The sequence below is a fragment of the Populus euphratica genome, unplaced genomic scaffold (genome assembly GCF_000495115.2).
Source record: "Populus euphratica unplaced genomic scaffold, PopEup_1.0 scaffold446.1, whole genome shotgun sequence".
Taxonomy (NCBI): Eukaryota; Viridiplantae; Streptophyta; class Magnoliopsida; order Malpighiales; family Salicaceae; genus Populus; species Populus euphratica.
Genome location: NW_011500330.1, coordinates 79861 through 100241, shown reverse-complemented (window position 1 = coordinate 100241; position 20381 = coordinate 79861). Strand labels below are relative to the sequence as shown.

General features: G+C 32.1%; 1 protein-coding gene and 1 pseudogene across 2 annotated transcripts; one reads left to right on the top strand and one right to left on the bottom strand.

Annotated features, from left to right (window-relative positions):
• The first annotated feature begins 2436 nt into the window (after positions 1-2436).
• Positions 2437-3889, top strand: LOC105113712 (probable receptor-like protein kinase At1g67000; annotated as a pseudogene).
• A 310-nt stretch (positions 3890-4199) lies between these two features.
• On the bottom strand, positions 4200-12204 carry LOC105113711 (Serine/Threonine kinase family catalytic domain protein). 2 transcript variants are annotated; one of them, XM_011010004.1, is made up of 4 exons: positions 11244-12204; positions 5802-5837; positions 5411-5665; positions 4200-5322 (listed from the first exon to the last, which is right to left on the bottom strand). In XM_011010004.1, the coding sequence occupies exons 1-4, from the start codon at positions 12040-12042 to the stop codon at positions 4394-4396; spliced, it is 2019 nt and encodes a 672-aa protein (XP_011008306.1). In that variant the 5' UTR covers positions 12043-12204; the 3' UTR covers positions 4200-4393. The 2 variants fall into 2 exon arrangements, with proteins under 2 accessions (XP_011008306.1, XP_011008307.1); XM_011010005.1 differs by lacking the exon at positions 11244-12204 and adding an exon at positions 6393-7437.
• Positions 12205-20381: the final 8177 nt, after the last annotated feature.

Genomic DNA, 20381 nt, shown 5'->3' with positions numbered 1-20381 from the left:
AATCTGGATCAATTTAGTTCTTGGGTTAATTGATTTTTGAATTGACTAATTAAATTGATTTGGGTTTTATAATTAAATTTATTATAATATTATTAATTTTAATATTAATGTAAAAAATAATAATATATATAATTGTTTTTATAAAATATATAAGCTGGACACTAGTATATTTTAAAGGAAAAATATCAACAGTAAGAGGGAAATAAGGAAAAAGAAAAAAAGAAGCAGTAGCTGGACAGCAGTATATTTTAAGGGTAAAATATATAAACGTTGAGGAGCAGCAATGGGGTTTTGGGTAAAAAAAAAGAGGGGGCGCGGCTGTTGGTATCTTTTTTTTTTAGGGTATGAGGGCTGATCCTTGGTGACTAGGAGAAGGCTAGTCACACAGTGCATGAAGGAGAGAGGAGAATACATGGTGGTTTAGCTGCTGATTCGGGAGAGTGGACCTGGTTTTTATTTATTTTATTTTATTTTATTTTTTTACGATATGGAGGGGCTGTGATTTTTCTAGGCTAGATACTGGTGGTATAGTTGGAGAAGGAAGGTCGTTGATCGATGATGAAGGTAAGTTGGTGTGCTAATCGGATAGACAAGAAACTGTTTTGGTGGTTTTGAAAGTGGCTGGGTGTTGACAGCGATGGAGGCTGGGCAATTTTTGTTCCTGTGCTTGTGTTTTGGTTGTGGGATGAGGGAGGCTGGTTTGTTTTGGCGTGACTATCACATGTTGGTTTGGCAGTGATGGGGAAGATGATGGCTGCTTGGGGAGGAAGATACACTGGAAATCGGACGCAAGGAGGATTGGTGGGTTCAGGAAGGGATTGATTTGATGGTCTAGAAAAATGGGAGAGGCTGGTCACGGATCACGGTTGAAGGTTGGTGTTTTCTCAGCCGTGGGTGGGTGAGAGGTAGTGTTGGCAGGGAAGATTGAAGTCTGGAGAAATTTCCAGACCTCTTTGATGTTCCTCGTGGGAGGCTTGAGATGGATTGGGGGATTTTCTTGGTCTTGGCAGTGTATGGTTATGGCCGTGAGGAATGGAATTTTGTTCTCTGGTTTTTTGATTGCGTTGAGAGCTGGAAAAATGATGAATGCTCATCCTCCCGTGTTCGATTGTTCCTGTGTCTTTTAGAATGATTTGGGATTTGATTTGGGGAATTGACTGCAGATTTGGGCTACAATCTTGGGATTGGGATATCGATTGCTGGATTTTGGGAGATCAAATTGAAATCTTCAATCGGAAAATTTGAAATTGGGATTAATCGCCGGAGATTGCTTGATTATATGGATTCGGGGCTAAAAATGAATGAATGAACACAATAGGACTAGATTGATATTAATTAATTGACGTTGAATTAACTTGAGACTGAATTGAATCAAATTAATTTAATTGGACTAACATGAATGAAATCAATGAATTAATTTGGACTAGATTGAATTAAATGGACTGAAATAAACATTCAGACAAGCTTTTCTTATTCTCATTGAAGTGCTTGGATTTTGAATTTTTATAATCTCATTCAATTTACCCTTCTCAATTGCATGAAGTTCTACAATCTCATTCAATTTATCATTTTCAATTAATTTTCTAATTGAATCAATATAAATTTTTAAATTTAATTATTTATTGCAAATTTATTCTTAATCCTTAAAATCATGCAATTTTAACCAATCTAATTTTTAATTTTTTCTTTAATTAATTTCTTTATTGATTTCTAATCTAGTTATTTGTTTCAGAATCATCATTACACTTTAAATTTCTTTCATTCTTAGAGAAATTAAATCAAGTCAACCTCTCTTTCAATTCTCTCTTCAATTCAAACATTAATTATAACTCAAAAATTCTCAAATTCTATTTTGTTTCAGCCAATATCATTATATAGAGAGAAATTACAAATATACAACAATGGAGGAGGAGGAACTCCCTCTACTCTACCCCCACTCGTGTATCACGTCTCTCTTACTCTCTGCTGCTGCTGCCCATGGCAGCTTCTTTCTCCCTCTCCTGCTACTGCTAGTATTGGCTCTATTTATAGTGGAAATGGGTAGGACAAACATCCCAATTTCTGTCCCCAATCCTAGCATCAATGGCAGACAATTAGCCATGATTTCAGCCCATTTCAAATCCTCCATTTCAGCCTCTCTTCAAGCCTTGTTTACATCTCATCAAAGCTAGGATTGTGGGAGTTCGTCTCCACACTCAACAACTGTAGATCTTTAATTTTAATTAGGGGATCATATTCATCTTTCAACAGAGAGAGTTGCTGATTTAATTTTTTTTTTCCCTTGCAATTTAGCTCTGCTTTGTTCAGACTGGTTTGGCTACACAAAATATTTAAGTAAATAACACTTTGGCACTATTTATGCTTGGTCTGTCTCCTCCTCAGAAAACTCAGTACTTGTCTGAATTTAGTTTTTGAAAGCTTTCCTCGTAACTCCTGAATCAAGAGAAAAATTTTCTGTTTCTGCTGCTGTTTTTGTATAATGTCAATGTCAGTCCCCAGGTAACACATCCGCGTCCTCAACTCGCAGGGGTTGTCTCTGGATCAACAGGAATTTTATTCATCTGCGTGATTCTTTATTCCAGATGGAAGGCCTCATCAACTACCACTCCTATTTTTCTAAAGAAGAAACATAGTCAAGATCTTGAGGTTTTCATAAGAAACCACGGACCACTAGCACTGAAAAGATACAATCTGTCGGATGTTAAGAAAATGACCAGTTTTTCCAGAGATAAACTTGGTCAAAGGAGGCTATGGAATTGTTTACAAAGGAAAGCTACAGGATGGCCATCTGGTGGCAGTGAAGGTCATTCAAGCTTCAAATGGGGACGGGGAAGAATTCATAAATGAGGTTGCAAGCATCAGTAGAACTTCCCATGTCAATATTGTCACTCTACTGGGATTTGTTTGGAGGGTGACAAAAGAGTTCTCATTTATGACTTCATGGTCAATGGATCGCTTGAAAAGTTCATTAATCATGAAAATGCTTTGCAAGCCAATCAACAGCTGGGATGGAATAAATTGTACCAGATTTTAGTTGGCGTTGCTCGAGGGCTTGAGTATTTGCATCGAGGGTGCACCACAAGGATTGTGCATTTTGACATTAAGCCTCATAACATTCTTCTTGATGCAGATTTTTCCCCTAAGATATACGACTTTGGACTTGCGAAGCCATGCACTAGGAAGGAGAGCAATGTATCGCTATTGGAGGCAAGAGGAACCATTGGACATATAGCACCAGAAGTGTTCAGTAGAAACTTTGGACAAGTTTCACACAAGTCCGATGTCTATAGTTATGGAATGATGGCTCTAGAAATTGTTGGAGGACGAAAGAATCATGAAGCTGAAATGAGTTCCAGCAGCGAGAAATATTTTCCAGACTGGATTTATAGGCATCTTGAGCTAGATGATGAGTTTGAATTGAATGGCGTGACAAATGCAGAACAATCTGATATTATGAGGCAAATAGCAATAGTTGGCTTGTGGTGCATCCTCACAAATCCATCTGATAGACCATCCATGAGAGAAGTGATAGAAATGTTGGAAGGACCTCTTAGAGCATTGAAGATTCCACCGAAGCCTCGCCTGTATTCTCCTCCGAGATTTCTTTCATATTCATCTACTACATCATTAACATGAACTTGTATCACGCTATCGTATGAAGATAATGGAATGTTTCACATGAATCAACTGAGTGGCTCATGTGATTTTCTGATGTATTCACGAGAATAAAACTAGATTCAGCTTTATTTATACATGTAATGAACAGATTGGCAACTGCATTGCCCATCTCCTAGCTACAGGTTTGAACATGGAACTAGTTACTGGGTCAAGAATTGTTCTCATGCTTTAAACATATTGATGTGAAATGGCTTTTCCTGAAATTTCTTATATGCGGAACATCATTTCATTTAACAATTTCTGCTGTGAAATTCAGTATATCGTCCCTTCTATTATTTAAGAACAATCCTTTCCAGTAGCGTTTTCATAGCACATCTGCAGCCAATAGGAACAGCATTCCAGCTGCACCTAGTTCAAGTAGGGAGAAAAGGATGAACTTGATCATCAATCTTTTTTCTTTCCCTCTGAATTTACAAATGCAGTTGCTGACATCAAGATAGTTGCTCTGGTCCTACTAACATGCACCAAACTGGCCTACGCCCTGTTGAAGCTTTCGTGAAATTCAAATTCATGAACACTTGGTGAATGCAAAGCCTCAAAATACGGTCCACACACGGGAACATTTATATTTGCAAATACTAACAATTTATGTACATCTGGCTAAAATACAAATGCCAATCAACGGCAAATAAATAGAGAGTGGCACTATCACATGCTTCAGTGCACATAGGTCCCTGCCTGTCTTCACTATGTAATTGAGAATTTAGTGAAACAATTAAACACTGGCATGAGGTGTCGAGGACGTGCTAATCCATGTAACAGTGACAGTATCAGGTGAAGGCGGTATCGGACCACTCTTTAACAACCCAACATCATCTGAAGGACTATTTATATCCACTGCCTTTTCCGCATTGTAGTCTCTGCTTTGTATTTCTTTTAGAATCTCTAACACTTTTTCCATAGATGGTCTCAACTCCTTTGCATTCTGCAGACATTGAAAAGCCAACTCAGCCACAGCCCTGATCATTTTTCTCGCTGCGTAATCTGATTCAAACCCCAGACTGGGGTCAACAAGTTCATTCAATGAATTGCTTTGGATTTTATTGATTGCCATGGTAGACAAATTAATTTCATGCCGGTGTCTAGAGATATCAACAGCAGGCATGGATGATATAAGCTCAATCAAGACCACCCCAAAGCTATAGACATCACTCTTATCGGTCAGCTGGTAGCATTGATGATATTCTGGATCAACATAACCAGGAGTCCCTTGTGGAGCAGTTGAAACATGGGTGACATCTGTGGGAAAGAGTCGAGATAGGCCAAAATCTGCAACTTTAACACAGAAATTGTTGTCAAGGAGAATATTGCTGGTTTTCACGTCACGGTGCACAATATCAGAAGCATGAAGAAATGCCAGTGCACATGCAGTCTCCACAGCAATATTCATTCTAGTAGACCAAGGGAGTGCACCAGGCATTGCTCTTTCACCATGAAGATGATCAGCAAGTGTACCATTGGGAATGTACTGATAAACTAGTAGGAGTTCACGGCTGTCCCGAGAGGTGCATCCATGCAGTAGGACAAGGTTTTGATGGCGCAGGGGAGTTAGAATATCAACTTCATTCAAGAACTGTTCAAGTCTCTTATAATTGTTCTCGTATAAGCGCTTGACTGCAACTTCAAGCCCATCTGGAAGTTTTCCTGATGAAACAACGCAAGGAGAAGCAAATTTTTCAACAAATTGTTCCTTCAAACAAAACACAAAAGACAGTGATTCTTATTTCTTTACCGTAATATACTGTCCCGAAGCCTCCATCTCCAAGCTCTCTGGTCTTATCAAAATTGTTAGTGGCCTCTTCAAGTTCTTCATAAGAGAATAGATGAGCACCATTGTAGCTACTTCGCTTCTCCGTATGAGCCTTTGAAGACGGAACCGATTTGATGCTTCTAGAGAAAATGGATTCATATTGCCTTTTCTTGCGGCGGTACCAGAAGAAGAAGGCTATGAGCATTATGACTAATGTACCAATAGATGCCCCAAGACCTTAAAAGCAGAATATAGAAATTGGTTAGCCTTTTCAGTAACAGTTTGGTGAGAGAATTTCTACGACATTTAGACATGAAATTGAAGTGAGTAACAAAGCAGAGAAACATAAATAAACGATAGACAGAGATCTTACCTATGGCAACCTTCCGGCCCACATTCAAACTAGTTCCTGAATAGAATAATTCAAAGCAACGAGGTGTTAATATTCTCATGAAAAAAGTTAAAACAAAAAAAATTGAAATGTTAGACTTCTGCAAGATCAGAACAGCTTTATAAACAAAACTGAAGCTTTCTAAAACTGCAAGTGCGATGTATGCATAGTACTTGCGCTGTTGAAGAGATCAATCCAACAAGTAGAAGCATCCAGCATTCCATATAAAGCAGCATATAAAAAATATGGAAGGACGGAGGGAAAAAAATAAAAAAGAAAGAATCATGGTTTAAACAGGCAAATACTTTGATGCAAGCACAACTCCATCCAAGCATTGAACTTTTCATACAGTACAAGTGCCTTTTCATGTCAATATGTCAGGGTTAGCATCATTGTTTAAAGGTTGTTTGTCTATGTAAATTCATGGACTAATCAAGAAATTGACCTGTCCAAATTCTCAACCTAACCAAATCAGAAATGGCTAGTCCTCCCCGAGAATTTGCCTACGCTAGGAAATAGAAAGAATACATAGCAAGGATGATGGGATAAACGAAATATTTGATGAAGAGTTACCAGCATCACAAGATTTGGGACGAGGCCGATCACGGCAAAAACAAATGAATTCATTATTCTCAAATCCACAACGCCCACCACTTCTCTCACAAGTGCTACAATTATGAGCAGTCCAATTCATAAGGAACCCCATCTTCAAAACCTCACGATAATTTTCTCCAAGCAGACTACCAATATCTTCACAAGTGTGGATAGGAGCATTAGCAAAATCGTGGCATGAATTCAATGAGTAATTGCTGCGCATCTCTATTTCTTCCAAGTGAAAACCGACAAAAGAATAATGTGTAGAATTTGTGGCACAACTTAAATTATAGAGAGAGTAGTTATCTTTGGGCTTTGAGGTACAATTGTAGAAGAAGGAGATATTAGTATAGCCAGGACTAATAGTAAAGGGTGTTCTATCAAGGTTAATGTTATGCAAAGGAGTTGGACAGCTTTCCTCATACACAGCAGCATTAGCCACAAGCAAAGAATTATTGGCATAAGAGATATTTTTAATGATATAAACATCATTGGAAATTGCGAGTACTGCCCCTTTGTCACTGCAGTTGAGCATAAAATTTGGATAGCCACAAAAGGATTCTTGTTCTTGAGGTAGCCAAAAAGGGTAGCTTATGTTAGGGCCAGCACCACAGTTTTTTGGTTCACAAGACTTGAACTTTGGATGCTGTGATACAGTTTGGGTGGCCAAGTATGTGAAAAGAAAGATACAGTTGTAGATAGAAAGAAGCTTTCTGAATGCGAAGGAGTTATTGGGATCCATTTGGAGTGCTCAAAAACAGAGGAAGAAATGGGAGACATAAGGATTCGAAACAGAGTTCCTATGTAGTTGGTAAGACTTGGCTTTAAGAGTATTTGAATTGGCTAACGTTGTTGCTCTTGTTTATTCGTGATTGAAAGAGGACGGAAGGACAGGAACAAACCATTTTGTGCAGCAAAAGCAAAAGCAAGTTGCTTGCTATTTCATCAACCTAGGAAAGTCCACAAAATCTTGCGGGGTTGCTATGAGATATGAGTCTAAATGACGACTGGTCCAGTCTTGGGTGGTGCCTAATCATGGCATGGGATGATGGAAACTGGTAAGGAGCATGGGGTAAATAATAATATTACGAGACATCAGAATTCTAGTCTAGTCGTTAAACGACTTGCGACGCGGATTGGCCGTCTCTTCAACGTAAATTCTGCTTTAAATGTCAATGACTTTTCTTTCTTTTTTTTATAGAATTCGTCTATAGTTTTCCCAAGTTTCAGAGAATATATAAGGAGTTTTGATTCGTAGTAATAATTAAGATTTGCATAATAAAATGATAATGATTATTTTTTAACATATTTTTTATTTTTAAAATTTATTTTTAAAATTAACACATTAAAATAATCTAAAAAATTAATTTAAAATAAAATAAAATAAATTTTAATAAAAAACAAATTAAAATTCAATTAGAATAAAAATGCTTGATACCAATAAAATGCTAAGAATCTAATTTGAGAATATAGAGAATCTCGAAGTTAGCCTTGCAAATTAATCATACTTTTTAAAAATCTTAAAATTTAAATTAAATTTTTACTTTGTGTTTTTTATTATTTTGATATAGTAATTTTAAAATTAAAATTTAAAACATTAAAAAATATTTAATTTTTTTTCAAATAAAAAACATCTTAAAAAAACAAAAGCACCGAGCACTTAATATTGAAATTGAAGGTGCGAGTGGTTGACTTTCGAGGCAGGAGTGGGTAGGTGAACCGAAAGTGGACAGCTCTCTGGCAGCTCCCTTTGAGAAATGATCGGCTAGACAACACCAACTTCTATCAAACAACACCTAGAATGGAGCTGTGGTGCTGCCTCAGGAGAGGACTGGACTGAGCCCATGAGTCTTATGATACGGCAGAATTCGTCTTCGTTTAGGCTCAAGGAAGTTTTGGGTCTGGCCTTTGTTAAGGAAACCAAGCTGAAGTTTATTATAAGAAACACTACTGCCAAGAAGAAAATAGAAACCATTGTTTATATATATATATATATATATAGACTCCAGGACAGAACTCGGAATTATCACCCGTCATAACTTGGAGAAACTACTATGAATTATCACATTCAAATGCCCATTTGTTCTAATTAATCAGAGAATTTTGGGTTAGTTAGGGTTTTACCTTGGGAAATTCTCTAAGGAAGTGTTTGTAATCATGATGGACTGGATATTATAATTTTTTTGGTGATGTTTTTTGGTACACTTTTAGACAGTATAATAATTAATTATTTAATTATTGTTGTATCCTAGGATATTCTAATGAAAAAAATTTTGCCCCACTAAATCAGGTAAAGCAAGGTTATTCATTTCTTGGCACAAGTAATAATTTAGTTGAATTAGATTAATATAAGAATAAAATAATTATTATTATAGTTTTAAAATTTGATTAGAAAATAACCCGCGTCAAGTTGATTATTAATCTGGATCAATATAAAAATAAAAACAATTATTATCATAATTTTAAAACTCGACCAGGAAATAAACTCATGAAAATAATTATTATCATAATTTTAAAACCCGACCAGGAAATAAACTCATAGCCAAGTTTAAGTCACAAGTCGGGTTAATTATTAACTCATATCAATGTAAAGATAAAATAATTATTATTAAAGATAAAATAATAATTATTAAAGTTTTAAAGCTCAACTTGGGAGTAGGTCTGGGCTAACTAGGTTCGGGTTCTAGGTAAAGCTGACTATTGACTCAAGTCAATATAAAGATACAAGTTATTATTATTATAATTTTCAAACCTGATTCGAGAGTTGACTCAGGGCTAAGCCTGAGTCATGGACTAGTTTGATCATTAATTCAAGTCAACATAAAATGGACTAGTTTGATTATTAATTCAAGTCAATATAAAAATAAAATGATTATTATTATAGTTTTAAAATTCTAATTTGGGGTCGACTCATGGCTAGACTTGGGTTATGAGTCAAGTTAACTATTGATCCAAGTCAATGTAATGATAATAATTATTTTTATTATAATTTTAAAACTCAGGAGTCGAATTGAGGCAAAGTTCAACTATGGTTTGGGATGGTCAAACTAGATTGATCCAAAGCAATATAAAAATAAAAATGGTTATTATCATAATGAGATCAACCTAGGTAAAGCCTAAGTCACGGCTTGTAAGGGTTCTCAAATTTCTTTTAAAAAAATCAAAGCAACCTCATTTTGAATTTATATATAAAAATAAAGGAATTTTTTACCTGTGTTTTATCTCAAGTTAACTAGATTACAAGTTGACCTAAGTTTTTGATCAGGTCAGGTCAGATTAATCCTTCCTCTATTTTTTCTTAAACTCAGAATGATTTAGACCTTAGGTTGGCCAGGTCCTATCAAGTGTCTAATAACACACAAAAGAAAATAAATTATCTAATCCAATTTAAATCACACCGAACTTAAGACAAGACAATTATTTATCTAATCAATATTGTCTAGGATTCCAAACCTTACCTAATATTCCATATACACCTGGCTGTTGATTTTGTGATTGTGTCCTATTACTACGATCAAAATTTTTAAAATCACGATTTAACTCGTAAAATCTTATGATTTTATGAGTCAACATGTATCTAATATTTTAAATTGAACTTAACTCGTGCAAAATTGATAAAATCAATAAACTCGGTCTGATTTTATGAGTTTATCAAATTTGTGATATGAACCAAGTCAAGTCTAAATTTGACCTCAAAATGTCTATTGATTATTTTTACAAGATTAAACATATCTTTCAAACTGTATATTAAATAAAGCTGATATTTTATAGGAAAATATTATATATATGAAAATATATTATGATAAATTTTCAGGTCAACTGGAGCTAGGAAATATAATATTTCAGAGGGTCCAATTTAGTAAACTAATATTATCAAATATATCTAACAATACCTTCATGTACTGTTTGGCTATCGGTGGAATTTTGCTTTGATTAAATTAAGTTGGGAGAGAAACTAGACATCTAAATCTTTCCAACTATATTTTCTAGGCCTAATAATTCTTTCAAATAAGAGAAAAAGACATATTTGAAATCAGAAAAGAATAATATGTTTGAAATCAGGACTCAAATCTACCAAGAATATACAAAAATTAAAGATTCAGGATACATTGAGAAATTTTAATATGAAAACTTTTTTATTGTTCTATTTTATTTATTTATTTATTTTTAAATAATTGTTTTTAATTTGAATTTTTTATAGCGCATTACATATTGTTTAGGGGTTTATTTCATTATTGAATTTATGTTAATTAATTACTAATTTAAACTCATTAGCTTGTAACCCAAAATGGATCTATCAAAATTTATTGTGAGAAAAACAACTAGGTTGCCACTAGGTTTATATGTACTTCCTACCTTTCATTAATTTTTTTTACTGAAAATTTTTTTCCGAGACTTTTTATTTCTCTATGTCATTAATTTATTAATTCATACTATCTATCTCTCTCATTTTATTTAGATCACTTATTGATTATAATATTATTGATTTATTTTATCATATTTTAATGTAATTTAATTTTTTTATTAGAATTATCAATATATAATTAATTAAGAAAATTACTTACAATTTTAAATTTTAAATTTATATTATATTTTTTGTACCATGTCTTAAAAAAAATGACAACCTTGAACACAACTAGTCAACGTCCTTGTAAAATTTTGATTAAGAGCAGAGCCCCCCAAGTACATTTGGTCCTAATTATCAACCCTAATTTCCTCCCACTAACTTCATTTCCCTGGCAAATAAAATGAAACACAATAGGTAGAAGAGGTACTAATAATTAACAAGGGGAGAAAAGGAGAGAGATCAGGGAGGAATGCCGAGCTTACCTTGACACACAAAAGCATAAGGTTGGTCACGGCAAAGGCACATGAACTCTTTATCCGGATGGGTCATGTTAGTTCCACATATTCCTCTTGAAGCCATACATCCCTCGCAAATTGAAGGACCTTGATCATACTCGTACGACACATTGAACCCATCTCCTAAAACCTCCTCCAATTCTGCTCTATCACCCACAAGTAGCTCACCAGAAGACTTAGCAATGGGAATTCTAATCCTCATGCTACATTGCATTACGTCTAGCCCACTGCTGTTTACCAAGATATCATCATTTCCATAGAATGAGCTCCCAGTATATCCATTACAAAACGAAATTCTGTTTTTAGACAATTCTTCCGAGCTAGATATAGAGCAATTGTAGAGTAAGTTGAGGTTTTGTAGGCTCAGGTCATAACCGAAGATATGGATGTCGCTGCCACTGCTTGAATTGGTTCTTATTTGAGTAGGACAAATGTACTCCTGGAAATCCACTAGCCGAAGAGTCATCAACCTGGAAGATTGCTTTAGATTCAATAAGCGGAATTCAAGCGTGTCGCTGGCTATTATAGGGAGCTGACCTTCTTCACACTTGAGCTCGAACCCCTTGTGTCCACAAACTTCAGGTCGATCACCTCCCCAAAAAGGGTAAGAAAGTTCCGGCAAGAGTCCACAACGAAAGGGCTTTTCGCAATCTGTGTAATCCTTATTATCATCATCACCATAGGCGGTTGATACGAAGATTATTAGGACACAGAAGACGGTTGTGATAATGGGGTGGTGTTGATAAAGAGATGGACGGGCAACCATTTTTTTATTTTTTTTTGAAAACGTGAAGAAAGGAGTCTTTAACGAGGAGAAGGGGATTTAACTGGTGGCTCAACCCATAGATTGTTCCATCATTTTGTAGGAAATGAAAGAGAGAGGAAGGTTGATGCTTTGTGCCATGTATTGTAAACAAAGGGACCCTTATTTGTTTGGACACAGACAAAAGCAATATATATATATATATATATATATTAAGGATTGTGATTAAGAAAGAAATCAAAGTTGACCATTGACTTCCAAGATGGCAGTCGAAACATTTTTGGACTGTGCTTGGTGCACAAGAGAGCTACAGGAGGGCTGCGAAAGAGAGATACCTCTGGTGATTGTGTGGTTCTGTGATTACTTCTATTTTTTTATGCAAGCACATAAAGAAATTATTTTGTTTGAAGTTTTACTAGGTCAGAAACCTTATGCCCTTCAATGTTGAAAAGGGCAGAAAAATCAAGAGTATATCTCTGAAATTGTAATATTTTTCCACGACTTTCCACTGTATCAGATAACGCCGTAATATGGTTCAGTTAGGGCTGCGGAATTCAAAAGGCTGCACGATAAGGTGCAATATCATAAGCTTTTCTCACCATCAAGTTGAGTTATAGAAGAAGACTCAGACAAGGTCAAAAAAGGTTTCATTGCACGAGGCAGGCAGAACCAAATTATAAACATCGGATCCGTTCCCAAAAAGAAACCATAAATAATATGCAGGAGGGACTCTACAATGGCTTCGCAGGCCTTGTTATTATGATGCCTTTACCCACAATATTCTCCTATAATTTCATCGAACACTTTCTATCGTTTCCTAATAATCTCGCACTTGCACCAGATATTTCCTTTAAACCAGTACGTAGTTGAGCTGATCTTAGAGTTCGAGGGGCTTAATTACAATAAAATGGAGCAATAAGAAAGGGTTTTAGAATACAAAAGTATACTTTTTGAGGGGAAAATGCATATTTAGAATGAAAAGGTCCTTGAAATAGCCTTTACCTTCTCAGAATTATATGTAATTTCGTCGATTTCCATAACTACTTGATAGCCTTTCAATGAAAAAGTAATGTATTTATCACGCATGCTATTGGAAAAGACTAAACTTATAATTATAATTGTAAGTTTGTTTTAATTGGGACTTACTTATTTATTTGCTTTGTTTTAATTGGGACTTACTTATTTATTTTCTGAATTTTTATTATTATTATTATTATTATTGTGAAAAGCACGCCCTTATTTTTTTTTTTTTATATATCAATACGTTGTAAAAAATTAATCAACAGAATTTATTTTTTGGTCAATAAAAACTAGAAGCTTTAGATATAGAAAAGTATCAATTTCCACGAATGACTATATTGTAAATACCTAGTCAACGGAGTTCATTTTGTGGTCATTGAAAAATATAAGCTTTAGATAGAAAGAAGTAATTTTTCAGTTTAAAAATTTGGGAAACAATTTCCATGAATGACCTAAAAACCAAATGGTACAATATTTTGTGTGTGTCTGTGTGTGTGTAAATGATAAAAATATATTAATATGATATATTAGTGAATATAATACTTTAATTTAGATAATATTTCTAGAAAATAAATTTGAATACAAAACTCATACATTTTAAATCATATAAATTATATTATAAAATTAGGATAGCATAGAAAAAAAATTATTTTTAATGTTCTTCAAACACTAATAAAAATTTTATGTCTATAATATTATATTTATAATATTTATATTAAATATAAGGTTAGATTTTTCATGGCATATCCAAACATTAAAAAATATTTTTCATTTTATTTTTATGACACTATTAAATATAAAAAAAAATTACTTTTTAGAAATTCAATATCCAAAAAAACTATTTTTAGCAAATAAACAAAATCTTAACAATTTTTCACATTTACAGGTTATTCTTGATTTAGTCTTTAAACAAAAAAATTATTGTTTTGGATTTTCAAAGGCTAACATAACTCATCCTCTAACCATAAGTTTATTGACATTGGTCTTTCTACGAAAAAAACCCATCAAGTGTGTGGAACTTGTAAAGCAAAAAAATATATGATAAAGTTGTTGAATGACTTCATATAAAAATTAGAATTTTAATGGCCAGGTCAATAGGCTTCATTGGTAACCTGGAAAAATAAGTCCCCTACCAAATAAAGAATTTTTTTTATCTTCAAAAACAATATGTGTATGTGGTAAAATAATGTATAGTCAGAGAAGAACTAAGGTAAAGGTTAAAGAAACCATATATAGCTTAGAAATTTTATGGCCTATCTTGGTTTTCATGGCTTTCAATGGTTGGGACTAGAGATTACTCTCTAGCGCTCTTGTTGTTTTTAAGTCTAATATTGACATGTTGAAAGTGTTTTCTTAATGTTAAAATCTATAGTTAATTGAGAACTCTTATGATGGACTTAAATACTTCTTTCTGTTTTGCATTAGGTTATTAAACTATTTATTTATTTTGTATTGTTTAGTGTTTCACACAAGGTGTTTTCCCATTTGTTTTATGAAAATACATAGTTTGGCTTCTAGCTTACATGATGCTAAACATTCTAGTTGTTAAATATTAGGTTTCTTAATAGGTTAAGATCTCTTAACTTTATGTTTTCTATGGGATTTAAAAGAGCTTGAACCATAATATTTACCATATTGTTTAATAGGCTATATTTAAGGCTTGAGTTTGGGTAATGGGATTTCTATTAGTTTAAGAAGATGTTCAAACTGTGTACTTGCTTAGAACTTAAACCCCAACCTATATGATATACTCTTTAACATGTTATGTTATTGTTTTGATAGATAGTTTATATATATGATAGTATTTTTAATATAATTTATCATTGCATATTATAACTCTTAACTCATTAATATTGGGATGAAGGGTGTATATTTTGATGTTTGTGATTATCGTTCAAGGATATAAAATTTATAAAGATATTGTTTTCATTATGGAGTGACACTTGAACAACTATTTATGTGTCTTTGATGTTAAAATACAAATATTAGTGCATGTTTTTCTTATGTTTGTGACTTTGGTTCAAGGTTTGAAATTTTAGAAAGATAATATTTTTGTTATGGTAGTTTTACGATTCCTTGTTTTCTTCATCCCTTCTATTCATAGAATTAAAAACAAAAAACCAAAACAAATTTTCTACAACAAAATATGTTTATGTTTTGATCAAGATCTTAATTCTAACTTATCAATGAATTTATATATATTTAAAAGAAAATGTGTTTTAAAATCTGTGTATTGGCCAAAACTCACATGTTTGCATCTTAACCATATCTGTGTTCTCAGTCATTCCATTTCATTATAATTTCCTCTTCATTATGTATTCAACATATTAAATATATATGTTTACCTCACTTTTTAAGTTAAATAATGAGAATTGTACCTTTATTTTTCCATACATAATTATTTCATTATGTTTATGATACGTTTTGTATTATAGTTACAAGGCTCATCGTCCAAGAGATTCTACTCATACTAAAAGGCCTTGTTTAGTAAAGGTTGAAATTCAAACCCTTTTATATTAGTTTTTTGAAAAATCATCAAAACCTCCTTTTTAAAATATAAAATATCTTTGTTTTTATATATTATTCATCAATGGTATAAAAAAGTAAATCAACCATCATAGGTAATTCCTTTTCGTATCAATTTGGGATAGCAATTTCATCTTGCTTTGATTTTTTAATATAAAAATTCTCATATAGGATACATGATTTATTTGATTCGTTATTTATTAATGATATCACTATTTTTTGTATTGATTAGGAGTAGCACTATCATTTTATTTAGATTTTCAAAGTTGAAATTTATATTATAGACAAACCATTATAGGTATTGATCTAGACAAGTTATTCTTTTGGTAAGTTATTCATCAACAATGTCAAAAGTAAATAAACTATTATAGACAAACCATTATAGGCAACATTTGGTGTTGATAGAGGGTAATAATTTAGTCAATCCTTTTACATGTAAATTTCTCTTTTCTTTTTGAATAATGATGATTAATAATAATGATAGCAAATTTTTACAAACAATAATTATGCATAGATGAGTCTTTGTGGATCAAAATGCATAGGTATTGATCTAGGCAACATTATAAAAATAAAAAAGAAATGGTTATTGCTAGAGTAATACAATCCATAATAAATAAACCATCATTGGTCGTTATCTTAAAATCACTTGTTTTAGTTTAATAGAAGACATTTGCTTTAGATACTTCTAGATCTTGCCTTTTATCACACCCGACATTAAAATGAATTTAAAAGAATGTAAAAATAGATATGGAGTAGTCACTCAATTTATGGTAACTAAAAATCCTAATTAGTCTTCAAGGATTCTTAGGTAAGGCGTTAGTTATACTAAAGAAAAAAATGCATCACCCTAAAGTATTCTAGCTAAGCTAAATTGCTTCTATATTCAAAATTTTGTAATTATATATTTATTTGGCCTTTCTTAATTGTTTTTCTAAACTCATATGGATTTTCTTAAAAACAAATTGATTTGGGATTAATGCCTAATCATAAGGCCCAATCATCACTTCTAAAACATGGGTAATGGACCTAAGAGGATAGTGAAAGTTGAACTAGGCTTTTAAGTCCATTTTCTTTATTGTATTCCAAAATAGACCCATAACTCAGTTTTAATCGACTTTTAAGGGTTACATTGACCAAATCCAAATTAACTCACAATATGGTACAAAATAATATATCCTGACACTTTTTTTATTTAAATATCAACATAAATTCTCACCAAAATAAATAAATTAAAAAATAGGAAAAATTAAAAAAATAAACAATAACTAGGTATAAAATAGAAGAATATACTATATATTTTTATTCTTTTATACTTTTTTATTTTTTAAAAAAAATATTATCACATTGTAGGTGACATTGTTGATAGGACAACAAATTACTATATGGTGAAAAAAACAAGTCAAAAGATATTTACCAAAACTATCAACTCACAAATTTAGATTTACCTTTTAGAAAAATCATTTATATTATTAAAAAAAGCATAGAAAAAAAAAACAAAAATCATTTATATTATTAAAAAAAGCATGAGAAAAAAAAAAAAACCAAAATCAAAAACCATTTTTTTATTTGAAAATATTCATACCATTAAAAAAATTGATCAAACATGAATAAAAATCAACACTCATCAAAATTAGTAAAATATACATAAATCAACCTACACCCTTTAAAGTATTGTACATACATGAACATCTATTAGTCATATAATACATTTATTAACTCGACATGCATGCACATAAATCCACATATAAAATACACTCGCACATAAAAATCTAACCGTTCTTATATAAATCAGCATCACCACATTCATGAATATCAATTCAAGTATACATCAATTACAAAACCCACATCAAAATATTGTATAAAAATTGAATACAAATCTTTTAAAAATAAGTAAATTAACATATTAGGTTGAAGTTGATGTTTTGAGAACTTATTAGAACTAACCAATAATCACTAAAACTAGGTGAACTAAAATGGGCAGTGGTGATGTATGGGTTATACGTACTAATAAATTGGGTTGCTACAAAACAAATGGAGCTTATTGTTTACACATTGAGGTTAGATCTCGCTAAAGTCACAACAAAAAGAAGATATTTTTTAATTCATAAGTATGTTGTAATTTCTTAGCAACTGCGAACTGTTTTTGGGTTGATGTTTCTTGCTTTTTGACTAGGATTCTAAGGCATTTTTAACATGGAAGAGAGGGTGTAAATTTTCAATAACTGAAAAGTATTTTTTTTTATCTATTAAGAGTTATTTAATGGTAAAGTAGAGAGAGTCTTGGTCAATGTTTGTGAGGAGAGATGAGGACAATAGTTGTTATCTCTCACGTGGTAACTATGTGTGGTGATTTTTAGTGGATCTTCAAGTTTTTGGTTAAAATTTTTTTAGTGGATCTTCAAGTTTTTGGTTAAAAAGAATTTTAATTAAGGTTATTGTGGTGTTCCATGTAGGAAAAGAAAGGGGTGAAGGATTCTGGATTGATTCAGATTATTGTTTAAAAGGCTGTAATAAGGATTGATTTGGTTGGAAGTAATGGAACCACAATTCTCCTTATAAAAGGGACTGATGTCAAGGTTTTAATATCAGTAAACAAGCTATCCAGTTTTAATAATTTCAATGTAATCTCTTTTTTTAGGGATAAGCATAAAAAATTTTCAACAAGTCTCCTTTTAAAAAGGACCAATGTTAAATTTTAAATTTTACAAACAACCAATTTGACGAGTCTTCTATTTTTAGTGACCAACACTAATATTTTTTATAAAATTATTAACAATTAAAGAAAAAACTAAAGACAATCAAGATTATTAATGGAAATCATAAAAATAGATTTAGGAGAAAACAAATAGTAAAGGTAAATTTTCATAAGAAAAGATGTTGTAAAGGTGAAGTTGTTTTTTCTTTAGGCACAACTAACCTCTTATTTGAACCTCTTAAACCAATGTACATTTTAGGATCTCTAATTTTTTTTAATTACTAGGTGATGACGCCTAATTTTTCTTGAAACATATTCCCCCTAGATTTATGTGGAGTCCCCAGCCAATATCCATCAGGATGCAACATGTTTAATCATGATTTGAAGTAATATGTATATTTAGATAAGTATATGTTCAATGTCACAATAAATGCATGGTTTGTGGTTTTCAGGTATTATGGATTGTTAATGTAAAATTCAATAGTCTATTTCAATGATAACCAAGTTAGTTTTGATGGTTATAATTGTCATAATAAGCTTGCTTTGTTTTGAGAATGAATGCATGATATATGTTAATCAGTATTGATTTGTCAAAACTGTGATCATTAGTGGTTATAGGTGGAATGTTGTGTTTACTCAAATCATATACATGATAATATTGAATGCAGTAAATTTTAGAATAAATGTCACAATGTAATGTGAAATCTACATTTAAGTTTTATTACATTCATTAGTGTAATTGTTTAATTGTTGAATTGTTTCTTGTTCATTGTCTTAAGGTTTCAATGGTTCAAGTATGTCATTATAAATATGTTTGAGTTAAGTTGTTAAGTTTACGCTATTTTATAGGTTTTTGGCCATTTTTTATAATTAAGATATTTTTCTAGGTATTTTTTAGGTTTCTAGGTTAGTGTTTATAAGTTATCAATTTGATTTCTAGCAAGTTGAGATTATTGGCTTGCATTAAGTGTTTTGGTCAAAGTCTAAACATACATACATACTTACATATATATAAGTGTTATTTGCTCCTAATTAATTCATATGAGGTCTAGTCCTTGGTTTATTCTTGAAACTCGCGAGTTCGATTTGTGAAATTTATAGCATATTGTTCCCTTTGAATTAGTCTTTCAACCTTAATTTTCTATGGTCTATCTCTTTGTGCTTGTGATTTGATTCAATTTGATCTCTAGTTTGATTTAATTCTTGGGTTCTTGAGGTGCTCTTTATGTTCTTGAGGATATTCAATAAAAAACTATCATTTGATCTTCACAAATTCTTTATTAATTGTGGGTTATGTTTATGGGTTCTAGGTGAGGCTAAGAAGTTCGGTCTACATTAATTAAGCTGAGCATTTGGGTTTTTAGCTAGGCTAGAAAGCCTAATCCACATGATTATACTAAATCCTTTAAAGTCTAAGGTCGGTTTTAACAAAGCTAAAATTTATCAAAAAAATACATTTTTTATTCATTAAAGCATATTTGTCAAATATATCATTGAGATAATTTTTAAATGTTGTTAGGCTTAGTAAGGTAGGCCAAGTGCTTAGCTCATTAAAAAAAGACTTGTACGCGGGCTTTTATTTTTTTTCTTAATTCAATAAGGCGACCCAATTGTCTAAAAGGATAAATAACACGTTGCTCCCTCAACAAATGATGTGTTATTTGGAACTCCTAGAATACGACCATTAATGAGGCCAGAAAAACAAGGTTCATGGCTTTTTCACCCAAAAACATATTTTGAATCTATTTTACCCAGAACATCTAGGAAACATCCTAAGAGCCTTTTTAACCAATCTATGACCTTCAAAAGCAAAGACTCCATCTTAAAACCCAAAATCACACCAAAATCAAAGATCTTTTTGAGCTGAGATATGTTTTTTTAGTTGTTTTTAAGGTAAGAAAAAAAAAACTAATCTTAACCCCCTCATCATATAAAATTATTTGACATAAAAATTAACCATTTTAGTGGTCAAAATCATCTCCAACAACAAATTTCTTTCTCTAGATAGGAATCCAGCCACACCCTATCTCCTCTATAAAAAAAAAAGGATTGAAAATGAGGGAAATGAAGTTTGGTACTAAAATTCTTTTTTAAAAAATTA

Excerpts from the sequence above, each read along its gene's own strand:
- LOC105113711 (XM_011010004.1), bottom strand. The coding sequence starts at position 12,042 with ATGGTTGCCCGTCCATCTCTTTATCAACACCACCCCATTATCACAACC. Across the intron at positions 5,838-11,243 it reads TTATGCTTTTGTGTGTCAAG|GAACTAGTTTGAATGTGGGC; the intron begins GTAAGCTCGGCA and ends TATTCTATTCAG. Across the intron at positions 5,323-5,410 it reads CTTCGGGACAGTATATTACG|GAAAACTTCCAGATGGGCTT; the intron begins GTAAAGAAATAA and ends TTGTTTCATCAG.